Genomic DNA, 20,429 nt, shown 5'->3' on the forward strand with positions numbered 1-20,429 from the left:
TAATCACAACACAACACGGTAACATGAAAATAAGAGTTATATGCACAGGGTACATATTTTTAGATTGGTCTAGCATGGTAGGTCCCAACCTTGGCTGTCTATTAGAATCACTTGGGAAGCTTTTGAAAATAATAGGGCATAAGTATGGGTAGAACTCAGAAATCAGTCTTAAAACAAAAACTCTCGTGGTGATTAGTGCAGCCAAGGTTTAGAACCACTGGCCTAACTCGTAGCTTGTTGGGGAATTCATTATTCCGTCTTTCAATTAAGTATGCATTACTGGACAACTCCTAGAGATTAAGTCCTTTATCCTTCCATTCATCTATCTAGCCACCCAATTCTGATTAAGCACAACTGTGTGCCAGCTCGTGTACTAGGCCACTGAAAAAGGGCACTGAACCAATTAGGTGAAGTTCATCCCCCATGGAGGTCTGGGACAGGCATATTCTAGTTTGGAGCACTCCTGATAAATATATGATAGGCTCTGAAGACTTCTGCTGAAAATTCCTGTTTCACCCACAAGAGTGAGAACAGACCAAGTGAGTGACACGGCCCTTATACTCTGGGGAATAAAATTCAGTTCCTAAGGGTAGGCTCCCTTCAACTCTAATGGTTTGGGGCCGTACCTGTGGCAGGTAGCAGCACACAGTCCCAGCCCAGCTGGGGAGGGTGTAGGGAAAGTGCTCAATCCCTCCCTGTGGGATGAAGCTTCCCTACAAAGAGGCCTCCTATTGTAGAAGGTAGACCGCGGTCCCAGGAGGGACCATGAGACATAACCAACTTCCATTTTCAATAACACACAGGTATGACAGAGATGATCAAGAGGCCTATCCCTCATGACCCCCTACAGGATTAACAGTGAGAGAAGTCTGCTTCAGGTGTGGCCCTCAACGTACATCATTTAATTCTCACAACAACCCCGCGTGGTAAGTACAACCTTCATTTTATGTGAGAGGGAACTGAGGCTCAGAGGCAAAAACTAATTTGCCCAGGGTCACAAGCTGGGATTCAAGGCCAGGACTTTCTGACTCCAAAGGCCTGTGCTGCTTCTACTTTCCAGGAGATGAAGGTGGAGGAAGGAGGGAGGTGGGTTTGAGCTGACCATCTAATATAGGTATATAATACATCTCTCTTCCAGGTGGGTGTTTATTACTGTTCGGGCCAGCAGCAATACAGAGCCATTGGTCCTTTTTAAACGAAGGAAAGTAACACTGACGTGTTTGGTCATGCCCACCTCCTGAAGGCAGCTGGGAGGGTAGAGAGACTGCTGGCAGGGACAGTCCTGACCACGTACCCCAGGGGCTCTTCCAGGGTAACCACAAGGCGAAAGCGAAAGGGGTGAGTGTGTAGACACAGGAGAACTTCTGGAAGAAGTGACATTTGGCATTGAAGGCGACTCTGAAGTCCTAGCTTGGGAGACAGGATGGTGATGTCATTGGCCAACACAGGGCAGGCTGCCGGGGGTGGGGGAAAAGCATTGAGACTTAATTGCGCTGAATATCAAGTGCTTGTGTGGAGGACAGCAGGCGTGGCCCTTGTGGATGTGGGGCTGAGAGATGTGGAAGAGCCAGGGGCACTTCTGACAGCAGCACAGAGGGGACAGCTGAAGCTGTGGGAACGGAGGGAGCGGACCTTGGAGGAAAATGAACGGAAGCGGGGCTGAGTGTGAACAGGGGTTGTTTTTACTTTTTGTTACCTTACAAAGCCTAGAATTATCTGAAGTACACTTTGGTAGTCTGCAGTTTTTCTCATGCTTGAAAAATTGTTTTGAAAATAACCAGGATGTTCACGTGCACGTGGGTTCCTAACATTTCCTCTTTTTGTGAAATGTTTGTGCCCTTATACCCTTCCCCTGGCTTCCCCTAATGGTAACACCTTACACAGCCATGGTGCATTGATCAAAACTAAGAAATGAACTATTATGTAAATTCGACCTTATTCAGATTTCACCAGTTGTTTCACTAATGTCCTTTTTCTGTTCAAGGATCCAATCCAGAATACGAGATTGCGTTTATAGATTTTAAAATATGTATCAGTATTTGCAAGATGACTTGAGACCCAAACATCATGTGCAGAAAAGCAAACCTAGGACGCAGTCTTTCAGTGGAGGTCGCTAGGGTAGCAAAGTATGATAATCTGCTATGGGGAAAGAGGATGTTTAAGTGTGGTTGAATGGGAGGAATAACCTTTTTCAGAGGCAATTGCCTCATAATGAAATCCCTTAAGTAAAGTAAACTGAAGGCAATGTGGTAGCAGAGCTGAGAAACAGACGGACTGAACTAAACAAGCAGGCTGGGAAATCATTTCAAGATGAGCTCCTGCCTTTTCCACTGGTTTACACACACGTAGGCCAGCTGGAGAAAGAGTTAGAAGGAAGGTGACTGAAATGAACTCTAGCAGGGACAAATGCAGGGTAGCATATCGTTAACGTTTGCTACTTAAAGTTCTTCTCTAAAATCCTAAAACTTCCATGACTGAGAGTATACAGGATATAAGAATTAATTGCAAATGTACAAATGGGATCATACTGGTATACACTTACTAGGGTACTACAGCCAGTCAGTTAGTTATCCAGTCAACAGACACTACTGCGTGCCTAAAATGAGCCAGGTGCTGTGCTAAGGGCTGGGGACGGATATGATCAGTGAACACAACTGATGAGCAGCAAAGAGAATTTCCAATTTCTCCTCTCTAGGCTGGGTCCCCTTTGCCTCCAAACACTGTTCGTTACTCTTCTCACAATAGCCGGCCAACTTTGGACACAGTAATCTCTAATACTCCTTAAACTTTATTTACACAGCTAAAGTGAGCTGTGTATGTAGTGTTTCCGTGTGTAAATATATCTCACATATTTATTTTCTCTTCCCCTCTGGAAGCCATTCTAAGCCCCTCCAGAAGCACCATATCTGCTGTCTCCTCTCTGGCACTCTTCAGTGTCGAATACTATAATTTACAAGAGGTCAGCCTAACGACACAAAGAACTGGAAAATGCAATGTATGCAGAAAAGATAAAGGAACTGAGCTTGTGTTCGGAGAAGATGTTGTGTCCAGGAGATTTAGTGGTGGCCATAAAAAATACAGACTTTTAAGACAGATAATGCCAATCAGCTTTTCTTCTCTCTGAGGATGGAAATTATATCAAGAAAGCATTCAAGTCAAATATGAGAATAAATTTCCTGAGCAGCATTAAAATGTGTCTCTTACAGGGATGCTTTTTAATGTAAATAAAAGAAGAAAAAGATCTGTTGCAGTTATTTAGAGGTAGGGACTTGCTCTTCTGCTTAGAGGAGGAAAGGATTTCAAAGGTGGGGCCAGATGACCCCGTCAGTTTGTTCCTCTTTTTCATTGCTGGCGCCGTCAAGGCAGACCGAATTGGCACGACATTCTTGGAATATCTTTTCTTTAATTTTCTTTTTTAAATTACAAAAAAATTTTTTAAAGGTTTCAGTCCATTTACCGTTATTACAAAATACTGGTTATATTCCCCGTGTTGTACAACACATCCTTGTAGCCTATCTTACACACTAGCTTATACCTCCTACACTCACGCCCACCCTATATTGTGTCCGCCCTCCACCGCTGGTAACTACTAGTTTGTTCTCTGTATCAGGGAGTCTGCTTCTTTTTTGTTATACTCACTAGTTTGTTGTATTTTTTAGATTCCACATATAAGTGATATCATACAGTGTTTGTCTTTCTCTGAATATCTTCTTTAGGCTGATGTCCACAGGGGAAGTGCAGGGCAAATAATGACATAAAAGCCAAGCCCCGAAAAGCACAGGCAACATCCCATCTGGGTGATGCCCAGGGTTTCCCCCACTGTGGCTTTGGTGTACAAGGAGCTGGCCTTGTACCTGGCCCGTCTGACAGGAGCTCTTTAGGAAATGGATGGAACAAGCAGGGCCTCCCAGGGGTCAGTTGTGGAAGGGATTGTGGAGAACCCGGAGGCCTGCGGTGTGCTTGGGTAGCATTAAGCTGCCTCTGGCGGATCTGACTAGGAGAAGATAGGGCTCTGCAGGGGACCAGAGATGAAACTGCAGCCACTTCAGGCACTGCTAGGGGACCCGCTCACATCTGGGAGGCAAGGTTTGGCACCCCCTTGAGAGCCATGGCAGATCTCATTTTATAATTTTACTATTAATGTATTCAATAAAGGATGAATGATTATTTGCATTTTTTGGTCAGAAAACACAACTTGTGATCACGATATGGCCCAGTAATATAATGCAGATGAAGTCTCATCTTATGACCTCTGTGACTGGTCACTACGGCTAAGAACCTAAAATCAGAAGCTAAAATCAGCACACACTTTCACTGCAATGAGCGGATGCTGGGTATGTATGTGGCAGAAAATTTGGAGAAGACACAGTTTTTTTTCCAATACATACAGACAAGTGAGATAAACAGACAAGTAAACAGATAGCTCCAGCTCCAGCGTGGAGTGCAGGGCTGAGGGGAGCCTGCAGGACACCTGTTCAAGAAAGGTCTCAGAGGACCTACAGGTCAGAATCCATCTGAAGGAGTGGAATAATGGATATTGCAGGTAGAGGGTGCAGCACGGGTAAGAGCAGAGAGGCCAGGACGAACATAATTCTTTCAGGGAACAGGCTCTGTATGCGTATATATGTGTATATGTGTCCGTGCTGGGGGTTGGGGGGACTGCAGGGTGTGAGCTCAGAAAGTTAGGGTGTAGCCAGACATGCGAGGGCTTAGATGCCTAGAGAAGAGCCTACCCCCAAAGAGATGAGTGCCTCAAGCAAGAGAAGGGACTTGGGCCTTTAAAAGATCATTGACAGCAGAAGGGGGAAGAGACTGAAGAGATGGAAAATTCTGGAGATGAACTAGGTGAGAAATGATGGGGGCCTGAACAGAATTTAAAAGGTTGCCCTGGGGTTGGAGAGAAATGGCCTACCACAGACAGATTTCTCCAACAATCCACAGGTCATGAAGACTAACAGGAAACGGAGGCCGGCAGGAGCCTGGCACTGCTCATGGTTTTCCAGCTGGGCCAGCAGGTAAATGAAAGTTCCATCTACTAACACAGGCAATAATGAAGAGGAGTCACCTTTGGGGAGAAAGGGTAGCTCAGCTGTCGGGGCAGAAGTGTGGAATGTCCAGGTGGAGTCATCTGTGAGTCCAGGGAGGAGAGCTGTGTGCCTACAGGTGAAGACATGAAAATGAGGAAGAGCCCGAGATAGTACACATTAGTGCAACAGAAAAGACTGGACACTGGCAAAACAATAATATTAAAGGAACAGCCACAGGAAGAAAGCTGGGAAGAAGCAGTTTGATAGGAGAAAAAGCGGAAGAGCCAGCATCCAGGAAGCCAAGGAAGGAGAGGATTTCAAGGACAAAGAGGGTCAACGGCATCAGAGGCGGAGGAGAGGTCACATAATCCGGGGAAGACTCTCACGAGGCCTGAAAGGTGCCTGCTGGTTTTGGCAAAGGGGAATTCATTAGTGACCTTGGAACAGTATCCAGGAGGAAGAGGGACGCCAGACTGCAGAGGGGTGAAGGACCGTGGAATATTCTTTTAAGAAACTAACTTTAAAGGAGAGAAACTAGGCCATAGCTACAGAAGGATGCAGGACTAAAAAAGCATTCTTTTCTTAAGAGATGGGAGCCACTTGGGCATATCTATATGCTAAAATGAAGAAGCTAGTACAGAAGCCAAAGTTGCAGATAGAAAAGTAAGGAAAATGACAGAGCCTGAGCTAGTAGAGGTCTAGAGGAAATGGGAATGTGGACCCAGCTGGGAGCTCTTCCAAGTACACATTTGTGTGTGTGAGGGTGCACGTACCGATACACACGCTCTGCATTTTCTTAATTGAAATGCTTCAAGTTTCTACTAAAATGTTATGTAAAAGGTAACTAACTACTAATTTCTCCAGTGTTCCCTCCAAACTTCAACATGTTAGGAACGGAAAGCTACAGATGACAGCTACAGTTGTCTGACTTGGCAATCCTTTGGTAAACGGCCTCTTTGCTGCAGGATGCTGCTGCCTTTTGTTTCTGGTGAGGCGGCTGTGTTTAGGATTCTCTGTGCAGTAAGTGACCTCACTGTACTGCAGGCCTATTCATCATCAGGTCTGACAGCATTTCGCCAACAGGCCAACCACAAGGACAGCCCTGCTCATGCCAGTGCAACTTCTTCTGGTTGGCCCTGACGCCAAAGCCAGAGGACAAATGTGATAAGGAGAGTCAACTCCACACTTCACTCACCCATCAAGGGAAACTGCATCGCTGGCAGGTGGCACTGTCAAGTTCTCTGATACCAAAGAACAATGAAGAAACCTGCTAAAGGATCATGGAAACCAACTAGCACAACTGTTTCTAGTGCCAACATTTTCTATTTTATCACCTTTAGGATTTCCTGACATACTGAGAAGGTAACTTAGGCTTCATTTATAGATTGTTCCAATGAGAAAAGTAAGAAAAGATGAAAATCAAAAGGGAAAAAGGTCATATATGATTCATATCCCTTATATTACACAGCTGGTACTTGGGGTTAAAAATGCAGAAATAATGGCCAAAGAAATCAAAGGCAGTAAGTAGTCTATATAAAACAGGTAGGGGGTCCTCTTCTATTTTGGACCAGGACACTGAGTCAAATACATCAAGACTCATTTAACCTGACTAATTTCTGGGGACTTCAACTCAGTTCCCACCAAGCCCTGATGCTCATGAGAGAAAAGGGACTAAGTCAGGCACACCCTTTGCAGGATTTTGATAGATTTAGTAATATCGCCATTTCCCTGAAGCTCAGTTATTTGAGCTGCATAACTGGCATTAAAAAACCAATGATTAAAATGAAAAAAGTCTGAATGAAAATATCTCAGCACATGTAATAGACAGCCTTTAAAGGAAAGACTCATCTCCCTCCCTTCCTGTGTGTTGTGTGTCTCTGTCTCTCTCTCTTACACACACACACAATAAAAAAGATCACACCAAAGGAAAACCTCCAATTCTGATTCTAAATCATAAGGGTCTAAAGGAAGAATACAGGTAGAAGTGCATAAGGAATAATTTAGAAAGGAAAACCATTTATTTTTGAAATATTACTGTGTTCTCCAAGAATATGTGCTCCAGGTTAGGTAATCTGTACGGAATTGAGAGGGCTGCGGTATCTTTCCTTTGGAGGGCACACGCACCCACGCTGAAATCAGCAAAAAGCACTGTGAAGCATCCCTAGGGAGATGCAATTTGGTGTTCTTGATATGAGCTGCAAACACTTCCTGAAATAGTTACATTAGACTGGATGTGGACACGACTCTCATGTCCAACCATGCTCCCAGCTAATGGAAAAACAATTTTAAATCAAAGGCAGATATTGCGATAGCAACCCATGTGGAAGAAACAAGCTTCAATCATTTCAGTAGATACCTCATTTTGCTAATCTCATTGGCTGAAAAAGTGGCAAGATTGCATCAGATATTATATCTTGGAAGAGAGGTATGGGAAATAAGGGTCTCTTACCGGCTCTTTTAGAAATTGTGCTTAAGTTTCTTAGCAACAGTCTAAAGCCTGGAGTAGAAATACTTGGGAAGTAATTTGGGTTGTGATTATTCTGGGGTCTGATTATAAAAGTGACAGATTATATCACATTATAGATCTTAGCTCAAATTCTTACGGTATTCAATGGTTCTAAGAATATAACACTTCTCCTGCCATGAGTTTTATCTTTTTGTTGTCTCTTAGAAAATGATTTTAGATAATTTATAGATTTCATTTAATCTTAGAATAAGATAAAACACTTTTTAACTTTCTGAAGGATTTCTTGGTAAATAAAAAGCTACATGTATATTATAGTAAAATTAATATATAACTTGCCAGAGCTCCTTTTTTCAGTTTATCGATCTGTTTAGCTTTGAATGACACTTTTGCAGATAGTCTATAACTCCTTTTTAGAGTGTTGATATCAGCATATATATTTATAAAATTTTCTGAATGAGATCTCTGGAGAAAATGAAGGAAGGGGGAGGGGCTATCAGGAGATCAGGAGGTTAGATGACTTGAAAACCTTAGTTCTAGAAGTCACCCAAGGGAAAAGGAATTCTTGAAGGAGACTGAGAACGGTTGTTTTCAAAAACTATCAAAATAACATCCTGTGTTTTAGTAGTTTGAGTCCTGATAGATTCATGCAGCTAATCTGTTGAGAGTAAAGCCCCAATGACACTTTTAATTAGCTAGCTTGAAAACTAGCTACAAAGTCTGGCTAATATTAAGTCTTACAGAGAACATAAAGAGCTGTGTTCATTTACTGAGCTTAAAGGAGTGTTATCTATGTGCTTGAAGTGCTAATAACCACTGGTCTTTAATGAGACTAATTTAGTGATAATACTGTGGCTAAAATGGGCTTATTCTTCTAAAAGCCAATATTAACCAGACTTCGGCTAATAATCAATGGCACATTTGGACCTTAGATTTTGGTTATAAGACACTCCTCGTTTGCAGTTCAGAGACACAGCAAATCAAGTCTGTGTAGATTGTGTTTTAAGAATGAGGCTGCCCGAGGAGATAGGCTCTCAATAAGCTAGCCTCCTACATTAAGTGTATTCGAGTCACAAGAGCATGAAGTCTTTTCTCTGTAACAGATAACCCCTCTACCTAATACGTCTGACTTATTGGGAGGTAGGGAGAAGAGGAGGTGTTGCTATGATCTCTCCCAGCTCATGCAATCTTTTGTTGGGTACATTGAATAATATCCTCATTTACTTCTTCCCAGATCAAGGGTATATCAGTATGCTCATGCATCAAAACACCATTTTCACTCAGTGATTCATGATGCTTTAGACAAATATTTACCGACATAAAAAGATGTTCACTATATACTAAGTAAAATGATTGGGTTAAAAGTAGTATGTACAGGGCTTCCCTGGGGGCTCAGTGGTTGAGAGTCCGCCTGCCAATGCAGGGGACATAGGTTTGTGCCCCAGTCCGGAAAGATCCCACAGGCCGCGGAGCGGCTGGGCCCGTGAGTCATGGCCACTGAGCCTGCGCGTCCGGAGCCTGTGCTCTGCAACGGGAGAGGCAAAACAGTGAGAGGCCTGCGTACCGCAAAAAAAAAAAAAGTAGTATGTACAGTATAAAACCATTTTTTAGGGAAAAAATAATCTGCAGAGGAAGCAGTGTGAAAGGATATGCACCAAAGTGGTAAGATAATGGATGACTTTCTTATTTTTGTTTTCTATGATGAACAGTATTTTTTGTAATATGAAAAAACTGTTTGACCCCATTAAGTGGGCAGAATGTTGGTAACAGTACTTTATTTATTTCATTAATTTGTTCACCAAATATTTATTTGCCCCCACTATATGTCAGGTATGGTTCTAGGCCCTGGGGATAGAGCAGTGAGCAACACAGATCAAAAGCCATGACCTTCTGTCGCTTACATTCTAGTGGAGAGAGCAGGGCCTCTGCACACGGCTGCACAGGCTGAGCAAAGCGCGACCGCCATAGACATACGTGATGGCACCAGAGAGGGAGACAGACAAAAATCAAAGACCACTTTATGTGGTAATAAGCAGAGAATGAAGAGAGAAAGTGTGGGGCGGCGGGGCGGGCAGTGTGTGCAAAATTTTTAAATAAAGCGGTCAAGGATGTCACAGTAACGTGACAGCTGCATACAGATCTAAAGGAGGTAAGGAAGCCAGCGACACAACTATCTATCTGGGGAAGAGGAAAATGAGCATAGAAACTCACATGGGAGCCTGCTTGGCGTGCTCGAGGGGCAAAACAAGACTGGTATGACTGCAACAGAGTCAAGGAGGGGGAACGTACTGGGAGATGAGGGCAGAGAGGTGATGGGGAATCAGGCTTATACGTCCTTGGCTTTTACTTGGATTGAGAGGTGACGCTATTAGATAGTTTGAATCAGAGGTGATACCATCTAATGTACACATTAACTATAGCTGTAGCCGGAAGAACAGACTGAAGGGGGAGATCAGTTACCGCAAAAATCCAGGGGAACAATGACAGTGGCTTGGACCCAGGTGGTAGCAGTGGAAGTGATGACTCTGTGGTGATTTTGATTTGAGTGGGTATATTTTGAAGGTGAAGCTGATAGGGCTTGCTGATAGGTTGGGTGTGGAATGTGGGAGAAAGGTGTTTGGCGTGAAGTGCCGTATGGGTAGAGGTGCCGGCAGGCGGATGGGGGGCCTGCAGCAGGAGGAGTTTGCTACAGGAGTGGAGGAGGGGCTACTAGCTCAGTTTGGGACATATTAAGTTTGAGACGCTAGTGGACATCCAAAGGAGGTTTCACCCTTTGGACTTAGCCTCCTGTCCAGTGAATTCACTAGCCAGACAGACAGCTTTCCTTGGGGGTAACAAGCAAAGGAGTGCGCAGGGAATCTTGGTGAATCAGGTGACATTTCTGGAGACTGTTCCTAAGTGCTAAGCAAGCTGCGAAATTTTGCTTGAAGGAAGAGGAGGCAAGGAGAGTCTGACAGGATACGCAGATGCACACACACACACACACGTTTTTTTCTGGCACTCACCAGGATAAATAATGGTCATAAAAATGGCTGTTTTTATGATAGAAATTTCTCACCGTTCAGTAAAGCTGATATTTCAGTGAGAACTAATTCTGGATATAATTATAATTTCAAATAAAATGTGAGACCAAAGACAGGAAAAGGTGACTTAGAAGGTAGAAGAATCATGTTTGGTATTGTCTAGAGATTCCCAAGTCAAGCTGTTAAATTGTTCAGAACGGTCTAAGCCAAGAACAAAACTTAACAAACGAGTAGGACTACCTGTTCCCCCAGAACCATCACAATTGTTCTCTAAGTAACTGGAAGGATAGGCGTAATACTGCTTACTGGCCTCGACTAGTGTTGGAGAGAAACTAGTTTTAAATACGTATCACAATAGGAACTTTCGATTCACCAGGCACCCAATCCCCAAATCATTTGTTAATGATAGAGAATGGGAAACACTCAGGTATCCACTAATTAATTTCTATGATGTCTTTCTTTGGACTAGATGATTTCACTTCAGCACTCAGAACAGAACATAGGACTTAAATCGGGATTTCTGAAAAGCTAGTCCAAACAGCTGGTGTTGGTCTGGTGATGTTTTTAGCAATCCAAGGCAAAATGAGAAAAGAAAAAGCATAGTAGAATGAATTTTAAATCTATTTGACTTTAAAAAGTTGTTTCACTGCTGTCTGCCTATTTTTTTTTTAGCATTACTACGTTCTTTTATGAAATGATGGTGAAAAATAGGTGGATATTTGTTTTAGCAAAAGACATGGATAAGACAACCCTACAGATACCTCTACATTTACAGGTCTATGGAATGGAAAGGTGTGGTAAACACAGACCTAGAGAAAAATGCACTCATTAGCGCTAAGCCAATTGTCATGCCTTGTTCTCCAAGGCTGGCGCTGGCAGTGAGCACAGGAGTGCCTGTGTCAGCAACTGCACCTTCCCACTCAAGGGACATTACTGTCTGCCACCTCCCCGCCCTCCTTCACACTCTCCTAGATGACCTCAATCAAGGCTTCAGGAGATATAAAAGCAGTTCCTTCCTCTGAAGAATCTAGAAACTCCTGGACGTCACGGCCACCAGCAAATGCACTGGGGAAAGCAGCAGCAATTTGAGCATCAGAAAACCTGGTTCCATGTGTGGACTCTGTTCCTTACCAGCTTTGTCACCTCAGGCAAGTCACGCAGCATCTCAGAGTCACAGTTCTTTCCCTTCTTTGTAAATACCATCTGTCTAACCCATCTGAAGGGCTGTTGTAAAGAGCAAATAATATATCAATATTTATGGGAAAGTACTTTTTAATTGATTAAATCATAATTATCTCACATGGGCCCAGGTACCATCATAAATAAATGAAATGGGCTGAGGCTAAGACACGCAGGGCAGCAACGTATTATGTACCCAAGGCCAGTGGGTCTGGGGAGAAGATAGGAGGGGTAGAGACCATGGGAAAGTGCAGAGTCCAGTATGTAAAGCTGATTGCTGCATCCAGGAATGAGGGAAGCTTTTGTGTAATCAGAGCTTCTGATTTCTTAAGAGAAACCAGAGAGTTTTATTTTGTGTGAGCATGAAAACTCCTAATTATTTAAATGTTAGCTACTGTTTTGCAACTTTAAAACCTGGTGGGGGCCATCCCTGAAAGGCCAAACAAAACATGTCTGAGGGCCAAACCTGGCCCCAAGGTGCCCTTTTGTGACTTTGACTTACACATGAATCCCACTATTCCTGTGTTCCCAGCTTTTCTTAGGGTCCCTCCTGAAGACATCCTTAATGGCAGCTGCTCCGGATGTGTCCTGACAGTGCAAAGACCTTCCACAGAGTACTTCATGCACCTTTACATGTGGACACTGTAAATAATTTTTCTCCTGAAAAGTTAAATAGGCCTTGAATCAATCCAGCAGGGTCGCTCGCCATCTGGGAGTCCTCAGAAACGGTGAACGGTCGGCACTATAAACATTTTAGATTTCATGGAAGATACTGACTTTTTCTAAACTAATCACCCCTGCCAGTCAAGATTTGCAGTATGGGTTCAAGAACAAGGCGTTCATTTAACAACAATAACAAAAACAGTGAGGATAAATACCGTTCGGTCATCGTAATGATAGGCCTAAAAGCCAACTGTGACTTCCCTAATAAGGCGACGACCGAAGTTGTCTCCCTGGCGGTTGAGCGCCAATACGATTAATCAGTCTGTTTCCAGTTTCCTCATGACAGCAATATTAACAGTTTGCTTTATCCTGTTTATATGGCACTGACAGGTCTTCAGCATGTTGGGCCTACTTGCTGGAGATTAATGACAACTTTTATATGGAGGTAAAAACCAGGCAGGGAGAGAATGCCTCTTACGACTAGATAAGAACTGGATTCTCTTGCTCTATTTTTGTTCCCCTGTTGCTCATCAACTCCTCCCTCTTTTAACTTCTATCGAGGATACGTATGGTTAGTTGTGCCCAGCAGGTGCTTCTCACTGTTTAAACCACCCCACTCTAGATATGGTGCCCGCAGGTGAAACAAAGGGAACCTTAAGTATTGTTTTGGAACACGCTGATCATCGTTAAAAGTACTGTTGGCTAATTTTCTTTTTAAAAAGTCAGATTCCATATAAAAGTGAAAGATGATTGATAGGCAAGAGATGGCTTCTGGTGACAGGAATTTTAGCAAGGGAGGTGGACAATGGTTCCCCTTTGTAGCTATGGTTATTTTTATAGACACTGAAGAAGGCAGAATTAGTAAGCATGGCCCAGCTGTAAGAAGTATGGACATCCCAGAAAAATCTGTTAGACATATTTCACTAAACAGTCATATTTCAAAATAAATCAAAATGATTTCTAGCCTCCCTCTAACTCGCCACCTCCCCCCAAAGTTATGAGTACTGCTTGCTACTGGTATACTTTTCTCTGTGCCAGGTTGGAGAGCATGGTAACCTAACCCCAAACATTATGTTAACAGTATATAAGTATAGAGAAACTAAAATAACATTAAAAAAAAAAATCAATCACCTCCTCTAGGGCTCTGTAGGAATCACTGTCTCATTCTTTGCCCTTAGGGAGCCTTAGGGAGACTCCTGCTCCTCCTATTTTTTTCTTTTTTTTTGCGGTACGCGGGCCTCTCACTGTTGTGGCCTCTCCCATGGGGGAGCACAGGCTCTGGACACGCGGGCTCAGCGGCCATGGCTCACCGGCCCAGCCGCTCCGCGGCAGGTGGGATCTTCCTGGACCGGGGCACAAACGCGTGTCCCTGCATCGGCAGGTGAACTCTCAACCACTGCGCCACCAGGGAAGCCCTGCTCCACCTATTTTTATGCAACAAACGCTCAGATAAGTGCATCCCACGTACCCAGGAACTGCAGGCCCTGGGCCCGGCTGGCCCTCCAACCCACTTCCTCTTGCTCACCCCTCTCCTGATACAGTGAGTAGCAGAAGGAGCCTGATTCCAGTAGACAGAGACTCAGGGGTAGCTTTTAAGGGGAATCTTTTAACCACGATTTTAAAAGCTAGAGACAAGAACAGCCTAGGATAAGAAAGCAGTACTAGGACTTCCCAGGTGGCGCAGTGGTTAAGAATCCGCCTGCCAATGCAGGGGACACGGGTTCGAGCCCTGGTCCAGGAAGATCCCACATGCCGCGGAGCAACTAAGCCCGTGCGCCACAACTACTGAGCATGCGCTCTAGAGCCCACGTGCCACATCTACTGAGCTCACATGCTGCAACTGCTGAAGCCCGTGCACCTAGAGCCCGTGCTCTGCAACAAGAGAAGCCGCCGCAATGAGAAGCCCGTGCACTGCAACTAGAGAGAGCCCGTGTGCGGCAACAAAGACCCAACGCAGCCAAAAATAAAATAAAATTAATTAAGTAAAAAAAAAAAAAAGATAGCAGTATTAATAATAATGGTATCTATAGAGTGTTTACTATGTACAAGCACTACTGTAAGCCCTTCACTTGCAAAAACCCATTTAATTCCCACAACAGAATGCACTGAGGGAAGAGTTAAATAATTATTTGTATTTGAAGTGCAGTGTTTGAGAGTGTAGAACAATATACTGGATTAGATTGGGGCAGATCTTTAATTCCATACTTGTGCTTTAATAATTTGTCTGATGCGAAGGTTCAACTGGAGAGGAAAGAAACCCAAGTGAGACAGATAGTTAGAAGGATGCTGTAATAGTCCTGAGACTGAACCAGGGGAGTGCACTGGAAGTGAATAGGAGAGGAAAGATTTGAGACTTATCCCAGAAACAGAAATGTTTTTTTGGCTGATTTGGTTTGTTCTTTAGTTGATTTGTTCATTCATTCAACAATTTCTGAAAGATTCAGATAGGTCAAACACTGTGCTAAGTGACACGGGGAAGTAAGAAAAGGAAGAATTTGAAGATGACTCCTTCCTCAAAACTGGGCTACTAGCCACTGCTCAGTGGTCTAAAGTGACACTCTAACAGACATCCATCTATCACGCATCCCTCCTTCCATCCATCCATTCAGTAGTTACTGAATACCCACCTTGTGCCAGGCACTACACTACATAACAGTCATGAGCAAGTCCGGGAAAGAGAAATGAAGGAAAAGGAAAAAAAGACTACTATTTTCATTCTCACAGCCCTAGGAATGCTTTTTTTCTAGAACTTCCATTCCTTTCCTGGTGGTCTGGCCATAAGGCGCAGTACATGGTGGTAAACCACCAAACTGCTGGAACAGCATAGGTATTCTTAGTCATCCATATGAAGAGAGGATCCGCTATTTAATTTCTAAATGTGTGCCCAGATCTGACATATTTAACCAAAGCAAAACATTATATCATAAAGGTATCTAACATGATTCCCATGTGTAGATTTTAATATCATTTAAAAATATAGGCACAGGAAAAACCAGCTCTGAGCAAAGCCAAAAGGTAGTGAAAGTAATAGAACAAACATACTTTCAATGTTAAAAAATCTTGTATCTAGTTTAGTTGGTGAATTAGTTTGAGACACATAATTTTATTGCCTTTCAGGCAAAGCCCTGATCTTTAAAATTAAGATTTGCCTAGACTTTACAAGAGTAAATCCTGACCACTTTCTAGCGCTTTCTGAAAAACAACTAGGTAATAGAATGACTACCACTGAGAAGTATTTTGCTTTATGGCAGCTGCCTTTTCATTATTATTTTATGAGAGCTTGTCTAGATATTATGTATCCCTTACCATCTACATTTAGTTCTTTTCAAAATGTCTCTTCAGATGCCTGGGGTTTTGTCAGTTTCTTTGGATCTTAACTGGATTTCAAATAGCAAACAATATCACTTTCCAAAGGTTCTTATTCACATAGGCTTGCCTCCAAAAATCATGACTAATGTATGCCTTTAAATTTCTATTAAAAAAAAATTAAAAGGTATGTTTAGGGACTTATGAACACCATCAACAATTACTTCAAGTATAAGCTAGTTCATATATGCCAAGGGTGAGAATTTAAATGCCAATAAAATCTAACTGTAAAAGAAGGAATTTCACGAGAGCAGGCACATTTTAACTTCACTTTTATGTTGAGGATCTGAGCTTGGCATGGACTTGCATGTTCCATAAACTCTGAGATAACCAAGCTATGGATAAGCAGCCTATGTCAATGGTAGCAAGAAAAGGCAGAATCCTGGGCCTTTTCATGTTTTGTGCTTGTTGTTGTTTTTTAATGCATTTTAATTCCAGCTCTACAGCCTGCATCATTTACCAAGTTCGCTTCTGTCTGCAAAATAAGATTTGAACAACCACCTACTAATTTCCCATTGAAAAAATGTTTTTAAGTTATGAAATATTTCAAACATGCTTATTTTTTCCTGATGATAATATGAACTGAACTTGTGGGAAATATAAAACACTACATAAGTGATCAATGAAGACACTCCCATGAATATTATCTCAAGTTAAACTACAGGTAAAGAGAGGTCTTCACCATTGTGGGAACTGAATCCATGGGTTAAAAGCCTTCAGTTACGCTGAGATATTATTTTCCTTGTGCTTGGCTCAACCGGATAGAGGCCCTCGGAGGAAAGAGCCAAAGATGAGCCCGGAGGGAGAGCCACAGAATTCGAGACACTCCACGTTGTAAAGGCCCTTGGAGATCCTCTAACCACCCTCCCGGGGCGGGAAAAGAAAAACAAACCGGCGCCGTCTGACATTTATGACTCTTACCTGCGGCGCAGATCCTCGGCCACTGCTGCCCGGCAGCTGAACAAATAGGCTCGCAGTGATTTCAGCCGCTGCCGCAGGCGCACCACGGTGGCCAGCGGCTCGGCGTGCCCGTACAGCATGGGGTTCTCCTGCTGGATGTCGATCAGGGGCTCTTCGTACACGTACTCCAGAAACTCTTTGGCCTGCTTAGACACCTACAAAAGAAACTGCTCCATCAGCGCTGGCGAATTACCTGGCTTTCCACACCTCCTCCAACCAGGAACCACAGCTTAAATATCAAAATAACATCATCTTCTGAACACAGCCAAATTTTAAAGCCCATAGTGTAACTAAGTATAAAGTGTGGCTTTTCTTTCTCTCTTCCAGAAACGCAATTGGTAAAAGTAACCTGGGCATTGAAAGGAATTCATTAACTCTGTATGTTGATCATGTGATTGCACAAACCTACACGTGATAAAATGACACGGAACTATACAGACCCAGTATACCAATGTCAATTTCCTGTTTGTTTGTTTTTTTTTTAATTGTACTATAGGTACTTAAGATATAACCAGTGGGGAAAGTAGGTAAAAGATACACAGGACCTCTCTGTATTATATTATCTATGCAACTTCCTGTGAATCCATAATTATTTCAAAATAAAAATTAAAAAAAAAGAATTCATTAAGACTTTTTTAACATCTTTATTGGAGTATAATTGCTTTACAATGGTGTGTTGGTTTCTGCTTTATAACAAAGGGAATCAGCTATAGGCATACATATATCCCCATATCCCCTCCCTCTTGCGTCTCCCTCCCACCCTCCCTCTCCCAGCCCTCTAGATGGTCGCAAAGCACCATTAATACTCTTAACAACAATGCTGACTTTAAAAACTAAAACTATGTGCACATATATGTATATATAGTCTAGAACACTTTTTATAAAGTAGCCACTTTAAAAAGATAGGTAAACCACGCACATACTACAAAATTCAAAAGGATCTCTCCCCAAAAAGGGGAAAAAGGGATATTATGTGCAGAACAGTGTGCATAAAAAATAGGCTCAAACACACACTTTCGTAAGCAGAAAAGAGTTGCTCTTATTAGAACAGCTCTGAGCTTAGGCTGACTTTGGCCAATAGATCCATCCAACTCTATATCCACTTCTGGTAGTAATCATCAAGAGTATGAAAGCTGGGGGCCTCCCTGGTGGCGCAGTGGTTGAGAGTCCGCCTGCGGATGCAGGGGATACGGGTTCGTGCCCCGGTCTGGGAGGATCCCACATGCCGCGGAGCGGCTGGGCCCGTGAGCCATGGCCGCTGAGCCTGCGCATCCGGAGCCTGTGCTCCGCAACGGGAGAGGCCACAACAGTGAGAGGCCCGCGTACCGCAAAAAGAAAAAAAAAAAAAAAAAAAAAAAAAAAAGAGTATGAAAGCTGATTTTAAAATGTCATTGTCATCCAAAGAAATAAATAGAAGAAACACATCTGAGATACAGAGGGAGTAGCTTAAATAATGCATAACCCGTAGGTAGTTTGGGGGAATCTTTACATACCAACTCACTGATACTGAGGACGTGGACCTCTCCACAAAGTTTCCACCAAAACCTCTCTAGTACTGGGAGTAAGACTGGAATTCAACATAAACAAAACAAACAACTTTGCTTATTAAAAAAACGGAGGGCTTCCCTGGTGGCACAGTGGTTGAGGGTCCGCCTGCCGATGCAGGGGACACGGGTTCGTGCCCCGGTCAGGGAAGATCCCACATGCCGCGGAGCGGCTGGGCCCGCGAGCCATGGCCGCTGAGCCTGCGTGTCTGGAGCCTGTGCCCCGCAATGGGAGAGGCCACAACAGTGAGAGGCCCGTGTATCGGAAAAAAAAAAAAAAAAAAACAAAAAAAAACGGAAAATCCACTGTTCCACACTCTAGGCTAGAAGAATATTGATGAAGATAAACAGGATACAGTCCCTACCCTCATGAGATTCACTGTTGAATATAATAGACAAATAATTAGAACAAAAAATACATGTAGCACGTAGCCTGTCATCTGCCACAAAAGGAATATGGACGAGGTCCAGGGGGAGCTTAAAGGAGGGAGACATCAACCGTGCTGGGGAGAAGGGAGCTAGGAGCCCGGGGGGGCCTGGCAAAGCAGGTGACACTGGCTCAAGGTCTAGAAAGATAGATAGAAATTCACTTGGTGGGTAAGGATGGGACAGAGGAGAGTACAACAAGCAGATACAACCACAAAATCTATCAATATGTACATGTGATAACGAAATGTATGCCTGTTGTATGTTGAGTAAAAACACATGTTTATGAAATTCAGTATTATTTTCTATATTGTAAAGCTCATACAAAAGTCTATGTTCTTATAGAGATGCAAAAAAAAAAGCATCATTTTTTTTCCCCTAATAAAAGTTATTTTTTCCCCTTATAAGCAATTATTTTTGAGGTGCCTGTTCTGCTGTATGATCCTTTGGGATCCTGCAAAGTTAAAGAGTTAGAGTTAGTGACGTTCACAGTCTCTGCAAATCCAGCTCACAAAGAGGCACCTCGAATTAGCCAAAACCTTTGACTCTTGAACCAGACTGGAAATAACAGTTGACAGGGCTAAATAATGCCTCATTTTGAGGACTACAGATGCAGGTACATACATGGCAGACACTATAGCAGGCATCTGGCGCTCAGTGGAGACCACAACAGGCAGGGCCCTGTCCTCATGTAGCTCACAGTTCAGCGGGGAAAGACAGAATTGGGTTCAAATATTTTGTTTATCGTGGTTAAATATTTGCTATCTTTAAAAATCTTAAATGAGGGGAAAAAATGGACGGTGTTCTGAAAAATGAAGTACAATCCACTTGAAACTATTGCTGAAGAGTGATGTATTGTACAATTCAATTAGTCTTTCTGGCTCTATTGAGCAGTGTTTATACTGAGCCAGGGCCCCGCTGAATTAGGTTAACAATGCTACCTTTTAGTAGGTGAACAGAAGGACAAAGGGCACTGGCCAGTCTCCCAGGCCTTAAAAGGCTTCTCTCTTCAGGTGGTACTTAAGCCCAAATGGAAAAAAAAAAAGTCTTACAGAGACAGTAAAAGCAGTGAGACAAATGGGATGGCAGCTACTGACATCAGCATTCATACACTGAAATTACTAAAAACAAAAACAGAGCTAGTTTCAATAAGGTCTAAGGCACTGTTTCACAAAGTTATTAGCCAGTGTTAAGAACACAGAGCATATTGTGACCTTGGCTGCCTGAGTATGTGAACAAATAAATTCCTGCCATGTTGAGCCATTTTTGGCAGCAAGGCACATGCTCATTTTTTGAGAAACGACCACTTACATCAGTGAGGGAATTTTTGAGAGAACTCAAAATTTGGCATGAAACGCTATTTTTGTAAAATAGGAAATGAGTGGGGATACAGTGTCCTAAGTTCAAAACCACCCTCCATACTGACATGAGCATTCTACCTTCAAACTCAACTGTAATCAAAAAGCTTTTTAAAAAATATAGTTACTTAAGGAAGGAAGCCAATGATATTCCTGTGACAAAGTTTATGTGACAGCAAGTTTCTTTCTTATTAATAGAAATATTTCATGAGTTATATGTGAACACCAAATAACATTCTACCTAAAAGCCAAGAGCTACTGTCCTACTTTTTGCCTACCAAATTATGAAGAACATCAAAAGCCTGAGTGCTGTTTCTGATATGAAAACTCAGCTCATAAGTGCAGATGGATAAGCCCACTATTCTTTCCTTTAAAAAAGTGAACGGTTTAAGTTGGCATTCTTTTTCATGATCCTACTC

General features: G+C 42.9%; 1 protein-coding gene across 11 annotated transcripts in view; it reads right to left on the reverse strand.

The window, feature by feature from the left end:
- PLEKHM3 (pleckstrin homology domain containing M3) overlaps nt 1–20,429 on the reverse strand; it is a 193,118-nt gene that overhangs the window by 90,237 nt on the left and 82,452 nt on the right. For all 11 annotated transcript variants that reach the window (XM_081242662.1, XM_081242661.1, XM_081242659.1 and 8 more), the window contains one exon: nt 16,644–16,837. In XM_081242662.1, the coding sequence (XP_081098788.1) occupies nt 16,644–16,837 (194 nt within the window). The remainder of the gene's footprint in view (nt 1–16,643; nt 16,838–20,429) is intronic.

The sequence above is a fragment of the Mesoplodon bidens genome (assembly GCF_964165515.1).
Source record: "Mesoplodon bidens genome assembly, chromosome: 8".
In the NCBI taxonomy this organism is placed as follows: domain Eukaryota; kingdom Metazoa; phylum Chordata; class Mammalia; order Artiodactyla; family Ziphiidae; genus Mesoplodon; species Mesoplodon bidens.